Source organism: Miniopterus natalensis, chromosome 14 (assembly GCF_054644295.1).
Source record: "Miniopterus natalensis isolate mMinNat1 chromosome 14, mMinNat1.hap1, whole genome shotgun sequence".
Taxonomy (NCBI): domain Eukaryota; kingdom Metazoa; phylum Chordata; class Mammalia; order Chiroptera; family Miniopteridae; genus Miniopterus; species Miniopterus natalensis.
The window spans coordinates 36543105-36568222 of record NC_142094.1 but is presented as its reverse complement, the minus strand read 5'-3'; the positions used below and the strand labels follow the sequence as shown (position 1 = coordinate 36568222).

At 40.9% G+C, this 25118-nt stretch overlaps 1 protein-coding gene across 2 annotated transcripts in view; it reads left to right on the top strand.

Moving 5' to 3' along the window:
• Positions 1 to 23831, top strand: part of HTR7 (5-hydroxytryptamine receptor 7) — a 65882-nt gene extending 42051 nt beyond the window's left edge. The window contains exons 2-3 of one of the 2 annotated variants that reach the window (XM_016220720.2): positions 16715 to 17473; positions 22167 to 23831. In XM_016220720.2, the coding sequence (XP_016076206.2) occupies positions 16715 to 17473; positions 22167 to 22209 (802 nt within the window). In that variant the 3' untranslated portion in view covers positions 22210 to 23831. Of the gene's footprint in view, positions 1 to 16714; positions 17479 to 22166 lie in introns of both variants that reach the window. The other variant, XM_087824435.1, reaches the window with a different exon arrangement.
• Positions 23832 to 25118: the final 1287 nt, after the last annotated feature.

Sequence of the window (25118 nt, the reverse complement as noted above, 5' to 3'; positions counted from 1 at the left end):
CCTTTTGTAGGAACCATCTTAAGGTCCCGTAAGGTCTGTTAAGAATGGTGGCTTAGAAGGAGAGGGTTCCCTGCTGGCATTGTAGAGGCTCCATGCCTGTTTGGGACTCTGACCTCCAGAGGAAAACAGATTTGTATTTGGTTAAGTCACTTCGGTGAGGCTGTTGTATTCAGCCAGAAGAATTCCTTACGGGTGCACCCTCACTTACTCTATAAAATAATAATTCTTCTTATTTGGCAGCCCATAGGGAATTCTGGCCAGACCTCAGCTAAACTAAGACCTTAAATAATTGGATTTTCTTTCCTTAATGTCTCTGTACATGGATGACTGTTATTCAGATTAGTAACAATGAGTATGTGCAACTTCTGAAATCATCAAAGAAAATCTTATTATAATCTGTAGACTTTTCTTATGTAAGTGAAAATCTGCCTGATACATTTTAGAAAGTTTTTTTCATAGTAAAGAACAAACGATAACTGTAGAATTCAGTTTTCGAAAACATCTTATTCCCTAAGTATTCTGGTTAAGAAGCATTTTTTTTTTTTTTACCTTAAAATTTAATTTTGTTCTGTTTAAGTGTTGATTTTAAAATTAAAAAACAAAGTTATTTTCTTTGAACCAATGTGAAGTGTGAGGTGTGAAGTTTATGAAATTACTTATATGACTAAATCAAATTTAGGTCATAAATTTAAGAGAAAGGAAAAATAGTTAAACTTCATATCTTTCCTAAGGTTAAGAGAATTTATCCAGTTAATTAAAGGACGTAAAGATTTCCAGCTTTCTGCTTTTTCAAATAAATATCCTGAACTAGAGTTGACCAGCATAGGTGTGTGTGTGTATTAGAGTTAAAGCATTTGAAAATAAATATTACTGTAAAGAGAAAGTAGAAAGAGACAAAGTCCATTCAACAGATCTGCGTGATACTGAATATTAAAGTTAACCAGACCTTTTATAATTAAAATATTCATCATTTAAGGCCTAAAATATTTTAAAGGCATGAAATAACAAAAAACACATTTTAAGGAATAAAGAACAGGTGGGAACTATTGTCCCAAACTTTCAGGTCCAATGTGGCAGCCAGTGGCCACACGTGACTATTGTGATGTGGTTAGTGAGAATTGTGCTGCATGTGTAAAGTATACATTAAATTTCGAAGACTTTATTCAGGGAAAGACTGTAAAATATCCCATTAAAATTTTTATATTGGTTATACATGAAAATTATAATATTTACGATGTATGAGTTAATACATTATTAGAATTAAATTCACCTGTTTAACTTTTCTTTCTTTTTTTCTATAAACTTTACATATGTGACTCACATATTTCTCTTGGACAGTGCTGGTCTGAAACAAGTAATTGAAACAGAAACAAAGGAGAAAGCTAGTGAATGGAGACTACTGCTCTTGTAAATGGGGACAAATGAAATTAAAAAGCTGTCAGGTTCCTGAAAGGTCTGCTCCCTGGAGTCGCGCCTCCACAGAGCAGCCGGAGCGAGCTGCAGCGCGCCAGGCAGGCCCCGTCTCCCTCCCCTGCCGGCGGGCCGCGCCGCAGCCCGAGGTTTGGTCCCTGGGCACCCTGCAGACCTTCCCCTTCCGTGTCCCCTCGCTCTCCCCGCGCCAGCCCCTGGGGCCCGCGGCTGGCTTTTGAATGTGGCTGTGTGCCGCTCTCGGGGCCCTGCCGTCGGGGCCCTGCTGGCGGGGCTCCCTTCTCTGGAGCCTCGAGTGGCTCGCTCGCTTCTCCCTGGACTCCGCTCGGATGGGGCTCCCCGACTCTCACCGTCTCATCGCCCCACCGCACCCGCCTCTCTGGCCCTGCCCCGTTTTAATTCATCTGCACGCACCTTACCCAGCCTGAAAAGACCGTGTAGAATTACTCGTTTCCTTGCCTTCATCACCACTGAATCTTCATTGCCTAGAGCAGCAGTAGAACATAGTTGGTTCTCAGTCCATATTTGTCAAACAAATAAATGAATAAAAAATTTTTAAGTGAAGCAACCATAAAAAGGGAAAAAAAGAGTTTGGGAGGAAAAACACCCAGCTATTAGTATCTAGCCCTGAGTGATGAGAGTCGGAATGATTTTAACTTATTTCTGCTACCTCCCCAAGCACGTCCCCGCTCCGTCCTTGTGAGAGGACTGAATTGTGTTGGGCACTCCCTGCCACACACGGGCCTGTTTCCCTGCCCGCTCACGGCTGCCTCATATTTCTCATTGGTTTAGGAATAGGTGTGCGATGTATTTCTTGCTGGTGAGCAGTGAACAGAGGGCTGCTGAGAGGCCCCCACCGGGAAAGGCTTCATTGCTTAAAAGGAGATGCTTATAAAGAAACCATTTGTCAGAGTTCTGCTGGACGTGGTTTATGTGAGATGCTGGAAACGCCCATGAAGCTGCTGAGTCTGAACACTGAGGATGGCAGAGGTAAAAAAAAAAAAAGGAAGGAAACCCGGTCCCCAGTGATGATGTTGAGCTGACAAATGAACTCTCTCAGAGCTGTTCTACTTTGTGACTTCCTGTTTGGGGAGATAATAAATCATTCTCATGGCTAAGGCCATTTTGAGCTGGGTTTTCTGAAAAATTTTTTCAGCTAAATGTATCTAACTGATATTATGTTATACCGAAATTCAGGTAAACAGCTTCCAAATTATAAACCTGTGGGACAAAAGTACAGAAATCATTATAAGAGATACTGTTATAGAATAGTATTTCCCAAAGGAGTAGACGTAGGGACACAATTAGCACAAAATGAGTGCTTGATCCTTAAGGGACGAACAACTCCAAAAAAGAAGAAATACCTTGATTTATCAATGTAATTATATAAGCTTGAATTATAGATGTAGCACAGAAAAGTAGAAAAACTGCTTCCCTTTTCATTCGTCTATGCTGATTCAGACATATTCGTAGCCCTGAATTCAATTCTGTAGTCACATTATAAGATTACCCACAGATTCTTCTGAAAACAGGGAAGATTCCTGAAACAATTATTATTTTTGCTGCCCATAATTGTCTGGTGACCTGATTTTCCTCTGGGAAACTGTCTCTACCCTTGTTCTTACTCCATGCATTTTGGGTGGAGAGGATGCCACCCTAGTTGGGGGTGTTGGGTAGAGAGGTCATTTTTTCCCTGGCCTTCATGATTGGTTCAGGGATGGGCGTGTGAACCAATCAGAGCCAATAATATGCAATAAGACTTTTTCTCTGGGTCTGTTTAGAGAGAGAAAACACTTTTAAGTCAGATTGAATCTTGTAAAATATGACTCTGGAGTTGTAGGCAGCTTTATTGCCCTGTATTGAGCTTGAGAATGAAGCCATGTTGATGAGTTTAGAGAGAAGAGTTGGAGGGAACCTAAGTTCTGATGACATCATTTGAGCCCCTGAATCAGGGCATTCCTGAAACATAACCTCAACTTTTCTTACAAGATACTACATTTACCTTTTTGCTTACTCTTGTTTGAGCTCAGGCTTATAACTCACCTCCAACGGAAACGACTTAGTTGAATGGAAGATGTGAAAGGATTATAAATGTCAATTTAGATAGTTGTTATATGTCAGTATCTCGTAAATATGACATCCATGGAAGGGAATCCATGAAAAGGCACATTTGTTTTTGACATGATGTAGAACTTTTTGTTTTGTTTTTTAAAATATATTCTTATTGATTTGAGAGAGAGGAATGGAGAGGGAGAGAGAGAGAGATAGAAACATCAACGATGAGAGAGTCATTGATCGAGCCCACAACCCGGGCATGTGCCCTGACCGGGAATCGAACCCGGATCGCCTGGATCCTAGGTCAACGCTCAACTGTTGAGCCATGCCCGGCCGGGCTGATGTAGAACTTTTAAATACCTAGTGTTGGAGGTCACTTAGAAGATGTGATCATCACTTGACCTGAGCGCTGGACCCCAGCAATCAGAGACTCCCACCCCCAGCCCTATCTTTGGAATGTGTGCTTTGCTTGTCTTCCCTACTCCCAGAATTTGCCCCAAGGACACAGTCATGAGATAGTAATGTGGTAAGGAGGCTGTTTGGACTGGGTGTGTGACTAAACCCAGGTTAGGCCCCCTGTGTGTGTAACTGAGCCCAGTTAAGGCCTCTGTATAAATTCTTAAGATTCTGGCAGATGGGTGTGGAAATCGACTCATCTTGCAGCCACCCAAGACCAGCCTCGTTAAGTAAGTTCCCTTGTTTATTAAACTCATCACCTGCCTAGCCTTAGTGGTCTGCCTTTTTCTACCATCTCTCCTTCCTTCCTGAGTATGGGAGTGATTTCACATTACACCCAGGAAGCTCCTGAGGAGGTTGCCAACTAATACTTGGAACTATCAGCAGCGTAGCTGGTTGTTTCAAGCAGCTGTGATTTCTCTTTCAATGAATGAGTCAGGGCTTTTAAGCTTTATCAACTACTCTTTCTTTTTTTTTTTTTTTAAATCAATTGATTAATTAATTAATTTGTTTACAGCACAGTGGTTAGACATTTTTATAACTTGCAAAGTAATTCCCCGCAGTAAGTCTAGTACCCACCTGGAACGATACACAGTCATTACAATATTATTGACTATAGTCACTATGCTGTTTTTTACATTCCCGTGACTATTCTGCAGCTGCCAACTTGTACATTTTAATTCCTTCACCTTTTCACCTGGTTCCCCAATCTGGCAGCCATCAGTTTGTTCTCTGTATCTATGAGTTTTGTTTCTGTTTTGTTTGTTCACTTATTTTGTTTTTTGGATTCCACGTATAAGTAGAATCATATGGTATTTGTCTTTCTCTGTCTGATTTATTTCACTTAGCATAACACCCTCTAGGTCCATCCATGTCTCAAATGGAAAGATATATGCATCCCTATGTTCAATGCAGCATTATTTACAATAGCCAAGAAATGGAATCAACTACACTTTCAGTGGTCTCCAGCGTAAAGGGAAAACAGAGATTATACGAGAACATGTATATGGCGGTGCTTTGTAAATGATTAAGCAGAAAAGTGTGTATTGGTTAAGAGGAGGCTCTGGAGTTAGGAAAAACCATGTTTCAAACCCAGTTTTGAGCATTATTAGCTATGTGATATTCAGAGAGTAAGTTAACCTCTGTGATCCTCAATTTCCTCGTTTGTAAGATGGGGATAATACCTACCATATAGGGTTGTAAACACTGGCTCCAATGCTGCATGCAAGCATTTATCACAGAGCCTGGCATGCTGTGTGCTCAGTAAATGTTAGCTAGTGTTATTCAAATGCTTTGAAAACACGAGGCAGAATTATTTTTGCTCTTCTTGTTTTTTTAGCATAGTCATTCTGGGATAAAAGGAAAAAATATATGCCATTTTTCATTAAATTTACACCGAGCAGGTTGGGTTTCTGGGTAGACACATGTATAAAAGCAATATAATTTCCCCCCTATACAAGTAGAAATTAAGTTTTATCGGCTACGATTTTTAATTCTTGAAGATTTTTTGCTTTAGTATAAAGATATGTAAAAAGAGACTAATGGGAGAAAAGAAGCATAAGAATAGAAACAGTCTTGGACTCCAGTTGGTGGTGGTTTTTTAATGGCTAAAGGGGAAGGACAAGAAGAGAATCTCCAGCTCTTACGGACGCATTGCGTGTTTCCTAGGAGAAGAGGAAGACATCTAAGTCATTAGATTCTGTAACTAATGGCTTGTACAGGCTAATCCTACTGAATATTATTTCAAACTAGTAGAATAGTGCAATTTTTAAAGGCAAATATTAAAAAGGATATGACAATAAAGATTAGAATGAAAGAAGAGAATAAATAACCAGCCAAATACCTAATGCCTAATTACATTTTTAGAAGTATTAAATAGATAAGAATAAATGATGTGGCGTGTTGTTTTTAGGAATCTGTTTTAATGCTGTCTGAATTTAGGAGGTTGTTTAATTATTTTATGGTAATTTTATTATCAGTTTTCAATGGCAGTGTCTTCCAAAATACTGGTTTTTATACATATAATGATTTCTAATTCTACCAAAAAGCTTTTTAAAAAAATTCTTTGTTTTATGTTTTAATTTATTTAGAAATTTACAAGATATTTTCTCTTTCTTTGCATTTCTTTCCTCTTTTTTTAAAAAAATATGTTTGTATTGATTTCAGAGAGAGGAAGGGAGAGGGAGAGAGAGAGATAGAAACATCAATGATGAGAATCATCGATCGGCTGCCTCCTGCACGCCCTCTGCTGGGGATGGAGCCCACAACCCGGGCATGTGCCCGACCAGGAATTGAACCGTGACCTCCAGGTTCATGGGTCGATGCTCAACCACTGAGCCACACCGTCTGGACTGTTTCCGCTTTTAATCTTTTTCATTTCAGTCTGTGAAGGGGATTTTTTATTTTACTCATTTCGTTTGAAGAACTAACTCTTGGTATTTATTATTTTGCCAACTGTGTCTGTTGTTAGTGTTTTATTTTTGCTTTGGTTTTTAGAATCTAATTTCTAAAATTTCTCTTCTAAGTTGGAATATATTATTATGTCATCGATTTTCTAAATCTAAAAATTCTTTTGTTAATTTGTTCTCATCGTTATTTTAAAATATATATTTGGTCTTTTTCCAAATATATATATATTCGCCACCCAGAGAGGGGCCATATGGTGTTGTTCTCAGTTCCCACATAACTTAAAGGGAAACTTTCACAGTGTCCGGAGCCCTTGATGTCCTGCAGATGAAGGAGGAGATGTCCTCAGATTGCCTGCAGCAGGAGCCCACTTAGTTGGCACTAACTTGACTTGGAAGTGGAACAGTACATCCACAAAAGGAAAAGTGGTGGCATCTGCATCATAAATCTGAAGAGAACCCAGGAGAAGCTTCTGCTGGCAGCTCGTTCCATTGCTACCATTGAAAATCCCACTGATGTCAGTGTCATATTGTCCAGGAACCGGCCAGTGAGCTGTGCTGAAGCTTGCTGCTGCCGCTGGAGCCGCTCCTAGTGCTGGCCACTTAACTCCTGGAATCTTCACCAACCAGACCCAGGAGCCGAGACTTCTGGTGGTCACTGATTCCAAGGCTGACCGCCAGCCTCCCACAGAGGCATCTTATTGCTCTTATAACACGACTGACTATTGCTCTTGTAACACAGACTCTCCTCTGCACTATGTGGACATTGCCATCCCTGGCCACCAGGAGACTCACTCACTGGGCCTGCTGTGGTGGATGCTGGCCTGGGAAGCCCTGCACTTGTGTGGCACCATCTCCTGTGAACACCCATGGGAGGTCATGCCTGATGTCTGCTTCTGCAGAGATCCTGAAGAGTCTGAAAAGGAAGAGCGGGCCGCTGCTGAAAAGGCTCTGACCAAGAGGCATCGCAGGGCGAGTGGGCTGCTCCAGCTCCCGAGTTCACTGCTGCCGAGCCTCAGGTCGCAGGCTGGCCGGGAGGCGCGGTGCCTGTTCAGAAGTTTCCTGCTGAAGACTGGTCTGCAGGCCCCCGAATGGGCAAGAGCAACCACTGAGGGGCCTTAAGCTGTTCTTCTACAGACTCTTAAACAGAATGGATATACGGTTCGCAGAAAATAAAGTTTCTAAATAAATAAAAACAAAGTATATATTCGGTTATAGTTAGCTGTGAAGTTTAAAGCTTCTTATGTTTAAAACTTTAAACCAGAAAATGCATTTTGGTAAGTATATGCTGATTTATGTTCAACTCTATTTTAGTGGAAATATATGAACATTTGTGATAGGCCTAGATCAGAGAGGCAATTTAGTTCAGAAAGAAAATACATTGGCATTGTGCATATATATATACATACATAATATGAATTTCAATATTAAATATGTTTTCTAGTTGATTGCTTTGGGGGAAGATTAATAGAAATGGGAAAATTGGTTAATAATTATCAACAGTAATGAATGAAAAAGGGATAGGGTGATTTTAATTCATAACTTTCCATACAATTCACTGAAGAAAGGTAAATGGTATTGTCAAAGTATTAAATACAAAGACAAATGCCTCACCAAAACCTAGAGGTGCCATATTTTTATGGCCTTTTTAAAACTTGAATACTGGTGGGTTTAGAGTGCTATGAATGATATTCTTAAAATAATCCTACTTTAAATTTTAAATAGGTTAAATCCAAATAGTGCAGCAACTTGAGGTACATTGAGGAAACTTGTCTTCTTGCCTCATCTGCAAGGATGGCTCAAGACTCCCCCCCCCCCATCCCCAAGGAATTGCAAGATTTTTGTATATTAGGCCCTGGGCGCCAGTTAATGGGAGTGTTCTTGCCTAATGGGAAGAAACATCAGTTCTGTGCTTTGTGTGTGTGGGACACAAAGTAGTTGAACACCAACCTTGGCCAACAACATCCTTCCTTTTCTTCAAAGGGCCACTAGAGGACAGGCAGCCACTAAGTTTTAGAGTTCACATTACCAAGGAAGGTGTTGGCATTGTTTTATTCTTTTTTTAAAAAAATGTTTTTTATTGATTTGCGAGAGAGGAAGGGAGGGGGAGGGAGAGAGAGAAACATCGATGTGAGAAACATCCATCGTTTGCCTCCCATACACACCTTCACCAGGGATTGAACACACAGCCTGGGCATGTGCCCTGACTGGGAATTGAACCCTCAACTTTTCAGTGTATTGGACATGACGCTCCACCCAACTGAGCCACACCGAACAGGGTTGGAAAATACATTTCTTATTGTGAGAAGTATTTATTTTTATTGTTAGAAAGGTTTACAAAACCCTGTTGTGTATTATGCATTTTTTAAAAATCTGCAACTTGATTAAGACATAAAAACCATGCTTATTTCATTTGCATGTAGCACAGTACTGGGAGAGAGAACTAATAACAGATAATGTAAACATGAATCATGATGATTTTGTTAGGTCAAACTGGAAGCACATTATTAAGATGAAATATATAAAGTAAAAGTCAAGTTCTTATACGAAAGTGTAACGTCTCTGAAACCGAATGAGGGAAGTCTGCTCTGATGGCAGTACATGGGATAAAGAACCAGGACAGTCAGCCCTAAATACAAAGCCCTGGGTCTCAGTTCCCTCTCAAAAGAAAATTATGGATGGTGGCCCAGGAATCTGTATGTTTCCAAAGCTTCTCGGAGATTCTGATAATCTGCCAACTTTGGGAACCACTGACATAGGCTGGAGATTCACCTGCCATGAGCAAGGAGGTCTCATGGAGAAGGTATTCTAATGTGCAAATCTTTTTTAAGCCTAACACTCCAAAAACCACTATATTTCAGAGTAATTCTACCCAGTTTCTTTTACCCCCTAAATTATTAATTCTATAGCAACAGAACTCAGGAGAAGTCATTTAATTAAAAAACTATTTTCTGTAATTTCTGTGCAGTTAGAATGGAAGACAGGCAGCAGAGTTAATTTGCTCTCTAATCCCTCTCTACATAGATAACTCCTTAATAGTCTTTTCCTCCAAACCCCTGCTTTAATGGAACTCCTAATTTGAGTTGCATACATTTCTCGATTATATAATACTTGGGTGTATTATTCCTTCGTCTGTGAGATTTACTGTATTTGAACATTTGTATGCATTTTAAAGTTGAATTGTTAAGGCTTGAAAAGCACCCCACTTTCTAATTAATAGTGAGCATAAAATGCTAGTGTGACGAATATTAACTATGTATAATAGGGAATATTCAGAATCAATCTAGGTTGCTCCCCGCTGCCCCCCACATCTCTCAAAGGTAAGATTTATGCTATACAAGATTTGGGAGAACAAGTGTGTAATTTGAACAAACACTTCCCTGAATACCAGGATTACTTTATATAATAATTACTGGATTTTAAATGCCAGGGAGTTCTGTTTCCTTTGTGTGAATTTATGAATGTAATAAAACACTTTTGGAAAGCTAATCAAATAAAACAATCTAAGGTTTAATTATCAGCTTTTTACAGATTTTATGAACCAGATCATCTCTATTGCCAAAATCACTTAAGTGACTTAGGAATCACAGAATCCTCTTAAATCTTTTATTTTGTTCTTAGAATTAAAACGGTGCTATTATTATTACATGCTCACAGTTAAAAATAAGCATAAAAAAGTACAAAGAAAAAATTTAAAACTACTCAAGTCTTTACAACTCAGATAAAATTGCTATTAATATTTTGGTAGATATTCTTCTAGACATCTCATGAACCCGTATCCCCCCAGCACTCATACAACACTTAATTTTACATAAAAAGATTAATATATGGTACTACTAGACATTGTTTCCTATCCACTTTTTTGTTGTTTTCATATCAATAAATAGATATGTAGGTTATAGGTTACATGCCATATATATGTCTTAATATCTACCTATGCTTTACCTAATCTCCTATTGATATTAAGATTGGATATTCCCCCCTCTGTTATATGTTTAATTAACATCTTTGCACATGTACAAGAATATTCTTAAGACAAATTCCTACGAGTCCAGTTGCTTAGCCTAAAGGTAAATGTTGATGCATATTAATTATCAAACTGCCCTCCAGAACTGTTATCTCAGTAGAATCTCTCACTAGCAAAATGAGAGTGCTTGTTTTTTCACACTGTCTCGTTGTTGGATTTCTGAAACACTGACAAATGACCGAAAATTCTGTCATTATTTAAAACTGTCATCTCTTTCATTAGTGAAACTGTACATATTTCCAAGTGCTCATTGGATATTCTTTCTTATTCTTTATTTGCTTCAATATTTTTATTGGGATAGTTTTTTTTACTGACCTGTAAAAGATCTTTGAATATTGAAATACTGTTGTTTGAACTCCAAGTTTGTCATTTGACTTTTAACTCTGCACATAGTGATTTCTAAATGAGCTGGATGTCATTTAGTTTTTTGTTTTGTATATACAATTTATGTCAAAAATTTATCAGTATGTCATTTTATATTTTCTAGCTTTTGTGTCATGATTAAGAATGACCTTTGTCCTTCCAGGATTGCAGAACTGCTTGTCCATATTTCCTCATAGTCGTCTTAGGGTTTGTTTTTTTCTACATGATAATCTTTGATCTACTGGGATTTATTTATTATTTTTTTCACACTACATTTTATTGCAAGCTCTAACCCCATCATAGGGCCTTTGCACAAACTCTTTCGAGTTCTTAGCATGTTTTTTCTTTTCTTTAAAAAAATTTATTTTTAATTATAGTCGACATACAGTATTACATTAGTTTTAGGTGTACAATGTAGTGATTCAACATTTACATACCTTATGAAGTGATCACCATATTAAGTCTACTAACCATCTATCACTGCACATAGTTATTATGATATTATTGGCTATAATCCCTACGTTGTGTGTTACATCTTTGTGACTTATTTTATAACTGGAAGTTTGTACTTCTTAAATTCTCTTCCCCTTTTGTGCCCATTCCCCCACTTCCCTCCCCTCTGGCAACTATCAGTTCTCTGTATCTATTGATTTTTTTTCTGATTCATTTTCTGTTAATTTGTTTTGTTTTTTAGATTCCACATGTAAGTGAAGCCATACAGTATTTGCCTTTCTCTGACTGACTTGTTTTACTTATGATAATACTCTCTAGGTTCACCCATGTTATCACAAATGCAAGATTTTGTTCTTTTTTTATGGCTGAATAATATTCCATATTGTGTGTGTGTGTGTGTGTGTGTGTGTGTGTGTGTGTGTGCATGTGCGCGTGTATCACATCACCTGTCGTTGAACTCCTAGGTTACTTCCATATCTGTTGTGAGTAGTGCTGAAATTAACATAGGGGAACATATATCTTTTCAAATAATTGTTTTCTTCAGACAAATGCTCAGAAGTGAAATTCTGACTCATATGGTAGTTCTATTTTTAATTTTTTGAGGAATCACCATACTGTTTCCTCTAGTGGCTAGACTAGTTTACAATCTCACCAAAAGTGCATGAGGGTTCTCTTTTCTTCACTTCCTTGCCAATGCTTATTAATTTTTATCTTTCTGATAATAGCCATTTTGACTGTTGTGAGGTGATATCTGATTGTGGTTTTGATTTGCATTTCCCTGATGATTGGTGATGTTGAGCATCTTTTCATTTCTCCATAGGCCATCTGTATGTCTTTGGAGAGATATCTATTCAGGTCTTCTGTCCATTTTTTAATTGGATAATTTTTTAAATGTTGAGTTATATGAGTTTTTTGTATATTATGGATATTAACCTCTGATTGCATATCATTTGAAAAAATCTCCTGCTTCCAGCTGGTTGCCTTTTTGTTTTGTTGAAGGTTTCCTTCACTGTGCAAAACCTTTTTAGTTTGATGTAGCCCCATTTGTTTATTTTTGCTCTTGTTGCCTTTGCCCAGGGAGACATAGCCGAAGAATATTGCTAATACTGATGTCAGTTTACTGCCTGTGTTTTCTTTTAGGAGTCTTATGGTTTCAGGGCTTACATTTAAGTTTTCTATCCATTTTGGGTTTATTTTTGTATATGTTGTAAGAAAGTAGTCTAGTTCTATTTTTGGGTGTGTATCCGTCCAGTTTTCCTAACACCATTTATTGAAGAGACCGTCTTTTTCCCATTATATATTCTTGCCTCCTTTGTCATAGATTAATTAGCCATATAAATACGGGTTTATTTCTAGGCACTCTATTCTGTTTCATTTATCTGTGTCTGTTTTTGGTCTGGTACCATACTGTTTTGATTACTATAACTTCGTAGCATAGTTTGAAATCAGGGAGCATAATTCCTTCAACTTATTTCTTCTTTTTTTAAGATTGCTGTGGCTATTCGTGGTCTTTGTAGTTTCATATGTATTTTAGAATTATTTGCTCTAGTTCTGTGAAAAATGCCATTAATATTTTAATAAGAATTTCATTAAATCTGTAGATTGCTTTGAATAGTATGGACATTTTAACAATATTAATTCTTTCAGTCTATGAGCATGGTATATACTTTATGTCTTTTTCAATTTCTTTAGCCAGTGTTTTATAGTTTTCAGAGTACAGGTCTTTTACCTCCTTGGCTAAATTTATTCCTAGGTATTATTTTTGATGCAATTTTTGTAAGTGGGATTGTTTTCTTAATTGCTCTGTCTGATAGTTTGGGATTTATTTTTGAATAAGGAGAAAGATAAGCCAGTTTTTCCCTTAACTACTAGCCAGTTGTCCGACTTATGAATGTTCAGTCTTTTACTACTCATTTAAAATGACTCATCTTCTACCCTGGCCCCTATGGCTCAGTTGGCTGGATGCTCTCCCATGCACCAAGAGGTGCCACTTTGATTTGATTCCCTGTCAGGGCACATGCTTCAGTTGTGGGCTCCATCCCCAGTAGGGGGCATGCAGGGGGCTGCCAATCACTCTTTCTCTCTTTCTTTCTCTCTCTAAAATCAATAAAAACATATTAAATAAAAAAATAAAAAGACTCATCATATATTAAATTTTTTTAATATATTTGAATCTATTTCTGGGGTCTCTTCTGATCTATGAATCTGTCTGTTTTTTAATAATTGTTATTGAGATTTTATTTCTGTGGCTTTATACTATTTATAAGATAAGTATTCCTTCATTTTAATTCATTTTCAGGTTTTCTATTTTCGCATATTTACTTGATGAACTTAAAAATCATTTGTTCAAAATAACAAAAGCCCTGCTAGGTTTTTCAACTGGAGTTGTATAATATTTTTAGATTAGTTGAGGGAAAATTGGCACTTCTATAATACTGGGTTTTCTTATTACTGCCCCCCCCCCCTCCCCGCCCATAGATTCAAGCACTCCCTTAGGTCTTGTGGTAGCATTTTAGGTTTGCTTACTTAGGCCCTGACCATTTTGATAGATTTTTTTCTAGCTATTTTAGTTTTTGCTGTGAATGAAATTATTTCCTTGTATATTTTTAATTGTTAATGAAAAAAAATATTGACTTTTGTTTATTTATTTTATTTCCAGACACTTTAACGAGCACTTTTTTTCCTAGTCATGTTTTGGTTGACTTTAGCTTTCAAAAGTCTCACCAAGTGGCACCCAGGAAACGAAGTAATATAACTCCTTTACTGTGGGACATGACTTGAGACTGGTAGAGAGTGGGTGTAAAATAGGAGAGTTTATGGAATCTAATTTGTACATTTAGGAAAGACGGAATATGGATCAGCCTCACATCACTGACGTGTCAATATGTCAGACCACTTGTTAGATTATTTAATGATCTTAGATGTCTTTGGTATTCAATTAATTAACCTCTCAGGATTAATCTTTGTGAATTCTGTATCATTTCTGTGAACTGCAGAAAGGCTGAATATAATTAAGTCTGTAGATACTGGTTCTGTTTGAGTAAGGAAAATGTGCGGGATGGGAGGGAAGACTGAACTGACTTCCTCCAGAATAGTTTACCAGGCTGTGCATTCCAGGCTTGCTAATTTTTTTGTATAACCTCACAAGTGAAATATAACTTCTTTTCTTGTTGTGAGTAATCGCCCTTCCTTCTTCCACAAGCACCTGCTGTTGCTCTAGCCACCCGCCCCCCAGCCCCCGGGTAAGTAGGTGTGAGATGGCCTGGTCTGACAGTGCCATCTCGTGGCTACCTGGGGAACTGTATGGACTCATCTCCCTGTTGAACCTCCAGCCTGGGTTGGCGTCTGGGAAGCCAGATCCCGGCTTGGGAAGAAGCAGTTATGCCTGAAACAGCAGGCAGAGAGCGAAGATCATCAAAGTCCGAGTCCTGGCAAGGACTGCCTCCCGCACCTGGGAGACCAGGAAGGAGCCAGAAAGGCTGCGTCCGCAGGAGTTGCTGGACAGCACGGACTAGGTCCGAAAGGAGACGCCTCAAAGGAGCTTCAGCTGGAGAGAGAACTCCGCGACCAAAGCAAAGAAAGGGAAACGGATTTTTTCTCCCTTAATGGACAGTCTGCATTCAGACTTAGGGCAGGGATCAGCTTAATTGTGGGTTTCCAGTCAGTTCTAACACCATTCTTCAGGGGTTCCCTCGTTTACCTCTTTTTAAATGTTCTTAAACATTTCCCCATTGCTTAAAACTCAGCTAATATCAGATAGTTCCACACAGGCACAGTCTACTTCTCTTGCTTGCTCTTCTCCCTTTCCCCACGGCCTGCCTCCCTCCTCCCTCCCTCCCTTTCTCTTTCCCCCTTCCCTTCCTTTCCCCGCTCTTACTCTAGGAAAACCTCCCTCTTTCCCATAATGTTATTTGGGAGCCCAAACCTAATCCTCATTACAGCTCATCAACCCGGGGCAGTTCCTTTTGGGTCAGCTTATCAAGGGAGAGCGAAGGCAGAGGCTGGGAAGTAAACGAATGGGTGCTACTGACACCTGGATCCTTGGAAGGGATCAGGAGTTCCCTCAACGTCACCGCCAGGCTGTCCTCCCGCTTGACCCCTCCCCGAGCTCCCCGTCTGCCACGAGCGTGTTTTATTTGCTGCCGTATCCCCAACCTTTACAATCGCACCTGGCGCACAGAAGGCGCTCTCCTAATATTTATTGAGGGAATGGACAAGTATTCTCAACGCATGAGCAAATCTGGCTGCTTTCTTTTCATTACATTTCAATTTTGCCTTGTTAAGTGTTGCAGTGACGCTAATTTTCATTGTGAGAGGATGATTTTTGACTTTTGTAGAATAATTTAAGCTTATATAACATGTGAGGATACTTCCAGCACAAAAATAATTATTTTTAAGATTTCAACCGACCAGCTGACAGACTTTCTGAAAATAACCTGTTGGTAAGTTGGGGACTCTCTCTCTGTACCTTTCCTTTTCATGTTTCAAGAGTGTATCTTTTATATACATAAATGAAGTGAAAACAACAACACACACACACAAACCAACAACCGCAGAATGACCAGCTTTTACCTGTCTTGACATCCCAAATGCTCTTTGAATCTTCCCCAAAATAGAAGCCAAGACTGTTAACTGCTGCGGAGAAAACACATTTGAAAAGCCGAACATGATGAAGCATTTGGCAAATGTCTCACTGTATATGCTTTCTGTTTGCTGTGTTTCTTGCATGATAAATCCTTGATAACAGAGACAGAGATATATTTATTCTCTATGTAGAACTGAGCAAAGAAAATATGTTGGGTTTACCTAATATTTTTCAGAATTGTGCCCTTTCTTGTGAGCCTTCTGAAGAGAGGAGAAATGAGGCAGGCCGTTTCTATTTTATAGATTGTTCCTCTGACATTATTCTTATGTGAGAAGTTTCAGGGGGTAAAAGAGTGACCACTTGCTACTTTCCATTCCAAAACCTTAGGGTTTTAGAAACATCTCACAAATCTCTGTAAGCTTAAAGAATTTCTTTTGCTACAGTGCAAAGGAGCCGTTGAAATGAGTTCAAAGCCAGCCTGAAATAAGACAGCCGGGCAGTGGCTGTGTAATATCAGAATGTGGTAGACCTTGGTTAATTTGTGAGGATGTGTCACAACATCCCACATCAGGCTTGACATTTTGTTACTGGCTGATTTGGGTGGCAGTAGTTATATGGGGAGGGCGGATGTCAGTTCACTGACTACATTGGAAGACAAGAAAGAAGCTACGAGGTATGAAAAAAGCACAGAATAGCATTACAGGCGGAGGGGTCTTAGACTTAGCAGTGCCTCTAGCCAACTGTGTGACCTGGAATAAAGTAGGTTAACATCTCAGAGCCTTAGTTTACCCTTCTGCAAAATGGGAATAACGATGGCCGTGTAGAAGGGCTGTTGTGAGGAATGGAGCTACTGGGTCTAAAGCCTAGCGCCTAGCTAGCGGTGCTCCCCGGGGGATGTGAGCGATCGCTGTCCTCACATTTCCCTTTGCGTTTCTCTCCCAGGTACCTCGGGATCACGAGGCCGCTGACCTACCCGGTGCGGCAGAACGGGAAATGCATGGCCAAGATGATTCTCTCCGTCTGGCTCCTGTCCGCCTCCATCACCCTGCCCCCGCTCTTCGGCTGGGCCCAGAATGTCAACGACGACAAGGTGTGCCTGATCAGCCAGGATTTTGGCTACACCATCTACTCCACGGCGGTGGCCTTCTACATCCCCATGTCGGTCATGCTGTTCATGTACTACCAGATCTACAAGGCCGCCAGGCGGAGCGCGGCCAAGCACAAGTTCCCCGGCTTCCCGCGCCTGCCGCAGCCCGACAGCCTCGTCTCCCTGAACGGCATGGTGAAGCTGCAGAAGGAGGTGGAGGAGTGTGCCAACCTCTCGAGACTCCTCAGGCACGAGAGGAAGAACATCTCCATCTTCAAGAGGGAGCAGAAGGCAGCCACCACCCTGGGCATCATCGTGGGGGCCTTCACCGTGTGCTGGCTGCCTTTCTTCCTGCTCTCCACGGCGCGGCCCTTCATCTGCGGCACGGCCTGCAGCTGCATCCCGCTCTGGGTGGAGCGGACATTCCTGTGGCTGGGCTACGCAAACTCTCTCATTAACCCTTTTATATATGCCTTCTTCAACCGGGACCTGAGGACCACCTACCGCAGCCTGCTCCAGTGCCAGTACCGCAACATCAACCGAAAGCTGTCGGCCGCAGGCATGCACGAGGCCCTGAAGCTCGCCGAGAGGCCCGACAGGCCCGAGTTTGTGCTGTAAGGTCACTTATCACTGTTTTCCTTTCATCCCCCAACGCTTTCATGGACCTGCTTTTTTTATTATCATTTACTTTATATACATATATATATATACACACACATATGTTAGACTCTTTCATGTGTAATAAAGGTGGCAGAGGACACCTCTGTGCTCTGAGCTATCTCAGGAGAGCAGCCCTACTCAAGGAGGGTACCCAAGTGCCCTCACGGGTTACCAGAGGCTCCAAACCTGGGATAGTCCCCAGGTGACTGTGAAAACTTCTAGGAACTCATCCTGTTCTCTGTCTTTACTGCAAAGCAGCTGGCAGAAATATCCCCTAATAGGGATGAGGGAAACCAGATATCATTTCTCCTAGGAACTCGAAGTTGTGAGCCTGCCGAGGTTCTGATTCTTGAGCCTGGGTGTAGCTTCACAGGTATTTATTTTCACATCTATTACATACACTCCTTTGTACATGTGAAATTATTCACAATTAAAAAGTTAAATTTTTTTTTTTTTTAAAAGAATACAGTTTTCGGTTCTAGAATATGATCAACCTATATCCCCAGGGACTTTTCCAGGATTCTAAAATTTTATTGAATTAACCACTAGTGTCTGCTCATCAGATTCTAAATTCTAAATCTATGTCTTAGATTTCTATTTGCAGATCTAGTACAGTACCTGGCACATAAATAGATGATAAATAAAAGTAATAATGGCCAACAGTTATTGATCACCTATCACATGCTATACACCATTCTGCCTATAAAGTAGGTGCTTCTAACATCCCCAATTTTCAGAAGAATAACTGGGACTCAGGGACATAAAGTAATTTACCTAAGATCACATATCCCCTAAGTGGTGGATGTATGAGTTACCCCAGTGCATGTGCTGGTAGCTGTTACACAACACTGTTTGTCAAGTGATTTCAATCTACAGTCCGTGAAGAGCTGTTGAATAATTTTGAGCTGGGGATTGTAGCCATCAGCTCTCTAAGAAGACCATTGGAAAAACTTGTTAATAGAATTAAGTTAAGTTGGGAGGACACCTTCTCGACAGAGTCTTTGTAGTTTCTCAGATGGAGGAAGTGAGGAAATGATAGTCTTAGGGCTTGGGCTAGGGGATGTTAAGGTGGGAAACTGGTGAGGACTGGGCAGAATTTATGACATAATAGCTTTGGATTGGTGGGTGCAGCGAAGTGAGGGCCTTGAAGTCAGTATTAATGGACAAACTATTTGTCTTGAGAAGTAAGCTATATTGATTGGTGTGAAGCCTTATCTTTTGGAAGCAGCTACTTTCTGGGACATGTGACTGGATATTTTGCCTAGTCCCAGAGTTATTTAGCACAGGAACAGGAAAGCACATTGGTTTCAGTTCTCGGGAGTAACATGCTGAGATGTGTGTTTGAGGCAGCAGTGAGAAGGGCGGTTAGAAAGGCTGGTGGCAGGGGGTCAGTTAAGCAGCCAGTGTAGAAACTGGGGAAAAACAAAGGAGGTCCTGAACTAGAAAACAACTCTGTGCTTGTATGCCTCCTACACAGCCAAAGAACTTGGGAATAACTTGATTATTTTAGCTAATGATTCACACATAATTCAGAGAGCTGACAAAATGCTAATTTTTCAAATGTCACACAATAGGTTTTCCAGTTTAAAATAACAGTAACCCACATTTATTGAAGACTCACTCTCAGGCACTATGCTGAGACTCTGTGTGAACTATATCACTTAATCCTTAAAATGTTACGAAAAGTTGGTTTTCTTCATTTCTGTTCTGAAGATGACCAAACAAGGCCTTGGGAGGTCAGATAATTTCCCCAAAGCCGTACATAGAGAAAGTGATAGAGCTGGATTTGAAGCCAGGAAGTTTGTGTTCAAAAGGGCTTTTAACTTCCATGTGACAGTACCTTTTATAAAAGTAAATCAGCTAACGTAATACCCAGGGATATTTGCCTCTGTGTCTTTAGCTAGAGAAAATGGCTCTCCAAGTGAAGGGGACATTTCAGGTGGAGGCATCAGTGTGGGACCTTATGCAAGGGACAGTCTGGCTGAAGGTAAGTATTAGTGTGGGGAAAGATGTGGAGACCATGATGGAAAGGTGGAAGGAAATTAAATTCTGAAGAATCTCCACTCCAGTCCCAAGAAATTTGGATTTTACTGTAGACAAGTGGTTCTCAACTAGGGGTAATTTTGCCCCTGGGGGACATTTGAAAGTGTTTGGAGACATTTTTGGTTGTTATACCTGGAGAAGGGAAATACATACTGATACCTGTCTAGAGGGTAGATGCCAAGGATGCTGATAAACATCCTATAATATGCAGGCAGTGCCCCCAGCAGGCACTTGGGAATCTTCCTTGGGGCAGGGAGTGAACAGAGGGAAAGGCTGTGAACGCTTCACTGGCAATTTTAATTCTCTATTCTGTAATCTGTGTGCCCTTTTCACAGGTGTTCAAATAATGTTACTATAAAACCCAATGTGACATAAGGAGGGATTTTGTTTCTTCCTAATTTGTCGGCTTTATGGATTTTTTTTGAACTGCTATAAATATCACATTTTGATGACTTTCATTCTCTGATACCACTATTGTGAACAGTGTTGAAAAGCTGTTTCTAAAGTACTTTTATATAAAAGAATTTCATGGGATTGTTTTGAAGTAGCTCTTCTTTTCCACCTCCCTTCTGCTGGGTGATGTATTGTCTTTCTCATCAAAGAGACTCCTAGAGTTCCCATCAGTGGCTGTGGTTAGTCATAGGGGAGTAATCTTGGGTTCCTATCCTGAATTCTGTCACTGGGCTGCTCAGGGTTTGTGCTCAAGCTTTGGAGTTCAGGCTGATTCTACCAGTGATGAGAAAAGTCAAAGGAAATGGGTCCCAATAGAAACAGAAGAAGCAGCCCTGAGGCCCCTGAAACCCTGGATATCTGTGGTGGAATGTTGCTTTAAAGACAGAAAAAAAACAAAAAGTTTGCTATTTCCTTGATGTTTTTCCCCACAGCAGTGTTTTCCTCACCATTAACTAGCTGGAATCCATCTCTGTTTTTATGAAATCATCACTTAGTAATAATAATAGCTCGTTGGCTTCACTCTTTACAGTTGCCTGCATTTTAACTCTGCAATGTCTCTTTAAACAGGAAAGGCAGGCAATTGACCTCTCTTGCTTTTTCTAAAAAAATTCTTTTTCGTAGATAGTAAATACACATAGCACAAAGTAAATCAAGCAGTACAGATGGGTATAGAAGAAAACTAAGCCTTGGGGGGATGTCTTAGGGAAATACCCATGGTGAAAATTACAAAGGAGGTGATAATCTGGGTGGGTTTTTAGAGAGTAAGATTTTAGCAAGAAGGGATGGCAGAGGTGGAGGAAGGGTTGGCGCTGCTCGAAGCAGAGGGGAGAGAGGATGGACAGAGGCGCACAGATGTGGGTGGGGTATGTCTTTAGCAGTACCTGGAAGCTGGGTAGATTGGGGTCAGCATGGAGGGCCAGTTGGGCAGGACGGCTGGGGAGACAGATGAAGGCTTTTGAGCTGGAGTGAGACCAGAACTGTAAAATAGGGGTTCACAGTGGGAGAAGGGAGATGGGCCATGGGGCTAACGTAAGAGTGAGGTCTCTGTCAGGAGGGGCCCACATAAGCAGGGTGGTGTTGAGACTAGGCAAGAGGCCAAGGATGTGTGGACATTTGGAAGTTGATCAGCAGGTGGGTGGGGAGGAAGGAGACTGAAATGGTCCTATGGCTTGAGGCCTGGAGAGACAGCTCCTGAGCTGCTGAGAGCTGCAGAGGAAGGACAGCCTGTCCTCTTGCTGAGAAGATGCAGAGCCCCTGCTAGCAGTATGGGTGGAGAGCCAGCAGGGACACAACCAGTTTCCAGTGCCCGCTCCCAGGTACCCAGGAGCCGGGAGCGGTGGGTCTGAGCTGAAGTGTGGCCTTGGTCTTGTCCTCAGTCTCCATTGTGTGAAGGGAGGGACAAAGCTGAGATGGTGTCTTGTGGAGAAACTGACCCTGTCACCGGAAAAACCCATTTGTGGAGTCTAGAGGGGCCCTTGCCATGGGATGGGAGGCTGAGGCTGGGAGTGCGGTGCGGCCCTGGAATCTCGTGGCCCTAGCTCTCAGGCACAAAGGTGTGGCTTGGTAAGGGGAGTCCTGGGAAGGCACAGAGTGAGGGGAGTGTGGCTCTAGAGGGAAGGGGGCACTGCACCAAGGAGAAGGAGACTTTTCCTCAGCCCTTGGCCAAGACTTGTCCATGACTCATGCCACTTCTGTGAATCTGGGGGGAAGGCGGTGCGGGAGGTGGGGCGGGGTTCCCTGGTCTGCGCACACAGCTTGCTCTGATGCGCCCTCCTAGAGTGAACGCTTCCCAGTAGTAGTCATCATCATTCTTTTCAAGTAGGGCAAGTGCTGTAGTATTTTGCAAGGATTTTTGTGAGTAAAGCCAGTTTTGGCTACGGCTCTTATAAAAGTGAATTTCTAAATGGGTTATCTGGGGCTGATTTGCAAATATATTAAGGCCCTGGCAACTTATAACAGCTATGAAATTTGTTAAAAGAGCCACAGCACTTTTTCTTTCCCTTTAGAGATGCTCATCACCCCGTAGAAGCCACAAATGCTTCCAATTACTGAATGCTGCAAAAATTAAATCCACCCACCGCAAAAGAAAAGCATTTATGGTTCTGCTAAATCATTTTCTTGTCTTCTCTCCCTCTCTCTCTCTCTTTATAGACAAAAGTCTGACTACTGTAGAAAAAAAAGTCATGATTCATGATCAAAAGCGAAATCATGGAGACGAACAAAACCAGGCAAGACAGAGGTGGAAACGGGACGAAATCATTTGCTCAGCCTGTGGAATGCGGCTTCTGGTTTTTCTTGGGATGGTTCAAACGTGACAAGACGAGCGGGGTGATCTGTGGTACAAGCATATGAGGAGGGAGATGGTGCCCTCTCCTTTTCTTTCCCTTGTGGATCTGTGCTATTGTGTGCAAATGAAAATAGTTCTCGGTTTAAGAAAGCGTCAGCTCGCGAACAGAGCTGAGCTCCGAAGGGAAACAGCTGCGGGTGCTTTGCATATGCCCCAGTCCATGCAAGTGGACGCGGGTTCCAGCGGTGCCTCCGTGCTCCGAGTCTAGGCCCTGCGGTGGGGACTCGGGAGTCATTCCCGAGGCAGAGTTCATGTTGTTGTAGGACAGAAGGGTGTTTTTCCGAGCTAACTGCAGTAAGCATAGTGTTGACTATGTTGCATGTCCCGTGTTAGAAAACAGAATCCTGTCATCAGCTCACACAAGTGATTTCCCAGAGCAGTGTCTGTTTTAAGCTTCTGTCGCACAGTTTGGCTTTCCCGCAGGGTCCCTGTGACTTCCCTACCGATGTACTTTCTTTGTGAACTCGCTTATTGTTATGGTATAATCAGGAACAGATCTCAGGCTGGAGAGAATCATAAAAAGCCGAATAAAGCTTTTGCTTGTGCTCACTTCCAAGGGGTCCTGAGAGGTGAGGAGGTTCCTTCCATGAGGATTTTTTACCTGACCGTACTGGGTGTCAACGTGGGTGTTGGCACTGAACTTTTGACTCGTTACACACGGGTGCCATGGGCCCAGAGGCTGGTCCATAGCTGTGTTTTGGGGGACAAAGTCAGGGAATCACGGGGTTTTCATGAAGGGTTGTGATGCCTCTGGAAATGAAGCATCACTATGTTCATTCTTGTTGAGCAGCCTTTTGTTAAACTGAATTGTGTGAGCCGGAGGTCACCTGGGACACTCACTATTGGCAAACGCTCCAGAATACCATGCTGTTCCTTCTAGAGGATTTGTTTTTGTGTTCTTTGTATCTTAAATCAAATGTGTGCCTGGCCAATTCTGTTTTCCTCCCTAAAGTAGTAGGCATTATGGGCAGACAGGGAAACAGAAAAGGTCCCTTTGAGGATTGTATTTTTTTGTAATGGAACCGTGTGATATTATGAGCTAGACAGAAAGACAGTAGATCGGAAGAGTACCTCGAAGGGGATGAAATGAATGCAAACCGTCATTTGGTAAAAGAGAACTGCAAGAGAATATTATTTTCCTACCATACATGTAGCCGTTTCCTCCCAGGATACTGTGGAATTCCAGCGTGGATGATGGATTTCTTCCAACTATCATTGACATTGCTTCTTGCCAGACACAGGGAGGGGGCCTGCTTTTCCGGAAAGGGGAGGTGGGGCCTGTCCTTTCAGAATGAGCTGTACAAATTCCTCAACTGCAGATTTGCTCAAGTGACTGTATATACTGATATTCATAATTTAAATGATTAATTCTGGTCAGATCAATGTTACATTTGAAAATGTTTTATTACCTTACAGCAAATAAAGTTTATTTGTAGCTGTAATAAAGCCACTTAAGTAATGATTTTTAATTGAAGGTCTGATGTCATAAATGTTGCTATATGTCAAATAGCAGAAGGCCAAGCTTCATATATTTGCTAAATCCTAACAAGTAGTTAAGGCAGTTCTGTAATTAACTGCATTTCACTGTGAGGATTCATCCATTTGGTAAGTTTTGTTTTTTTAATTAGTGTTCATTTCTTGATTTGATGAATGGGTGTTTATTGGGCTTTTGCCACCTTCAGCACCGTGGACGTGGAGGGAGCAGAGGTGCATAAAGTGAGTTCTTTCCTTTAAGGCATTTGCCTCTAGATGGAAGGCAGGCATGTCTCAGATTGTCATGCATAGTATAGTAAGTGCCTTGGCAGGTTGCAGGGAGTGACATGTTTTTTCCTGTCCATAGATGGCATTATGGTTAATTGGATTTAGGTTTTCAAATGTGTTTGCTTAATGTTTTTATTAGGACCTTAGTTATTAAAAATGGCTCTTCATCCCACCTGACGCTAACACGTGGTGATTAAACTGCTTCACTCTGGCGATGGGGGCTGGGCGCTGTCCGCTGTGCTTTACCTGGATGGCAGCCAAATGGAAGGAAAGGTAGAAACTAGAGAATGGGAAAAATATCGAACAGTTTATACTATTTCACATATGGCATAGTTTTTGCCAAAGGTACCGCTTTTGTTTTCACTAAGAGTTGGGAAAAAAATCACTGAGGTAAACATTTTACATATATGTTATGACTGATCAGCAAGAATGACTGTTGTGACTAATCTCTCTCTCACTCTAGGGCATCAACTGTCATCTTCTGGAAAGGCTGAGAGTATTGGGAAACCAAGGTGGGGAAGTAAAGGACTTGTAAGAGATAACTTAATGACCGTTGCCTTGCTATCTGGTATTATTTTGTAAATATTAAACAGGAAGCACAGAGTTCCTAGGTTTTCTGGAAGCTCTTGTGATTCTTAAAGCATTTCCCATGATGTCATGTGCTTGAGATGCTTGTATATGTTTCTGATGATTATATTTTCATGCAATTTTATCAGATTCATTGTTTGCAGGCCTGAGATCAACAATAAGAATAGAAAATTCAGGCAGCTTTTCAAATAGTTTATGCTAATATAATAATTGTCTGAATTGCCATCTGTGGATGGTGGGGATTTTCCTTTCAGCATTTTGATTGTCAAGTGAGTCCACAATTTAATGGATCTAAATGTTTACAAATCCTGCATTTTTAAATAGTTTATGCCCCTTCCCATCTCAGGACCTTCACACATACATTTCCTTTCTGTTCCTATTCTCATTTATTTAATGTTTGCCTTTAT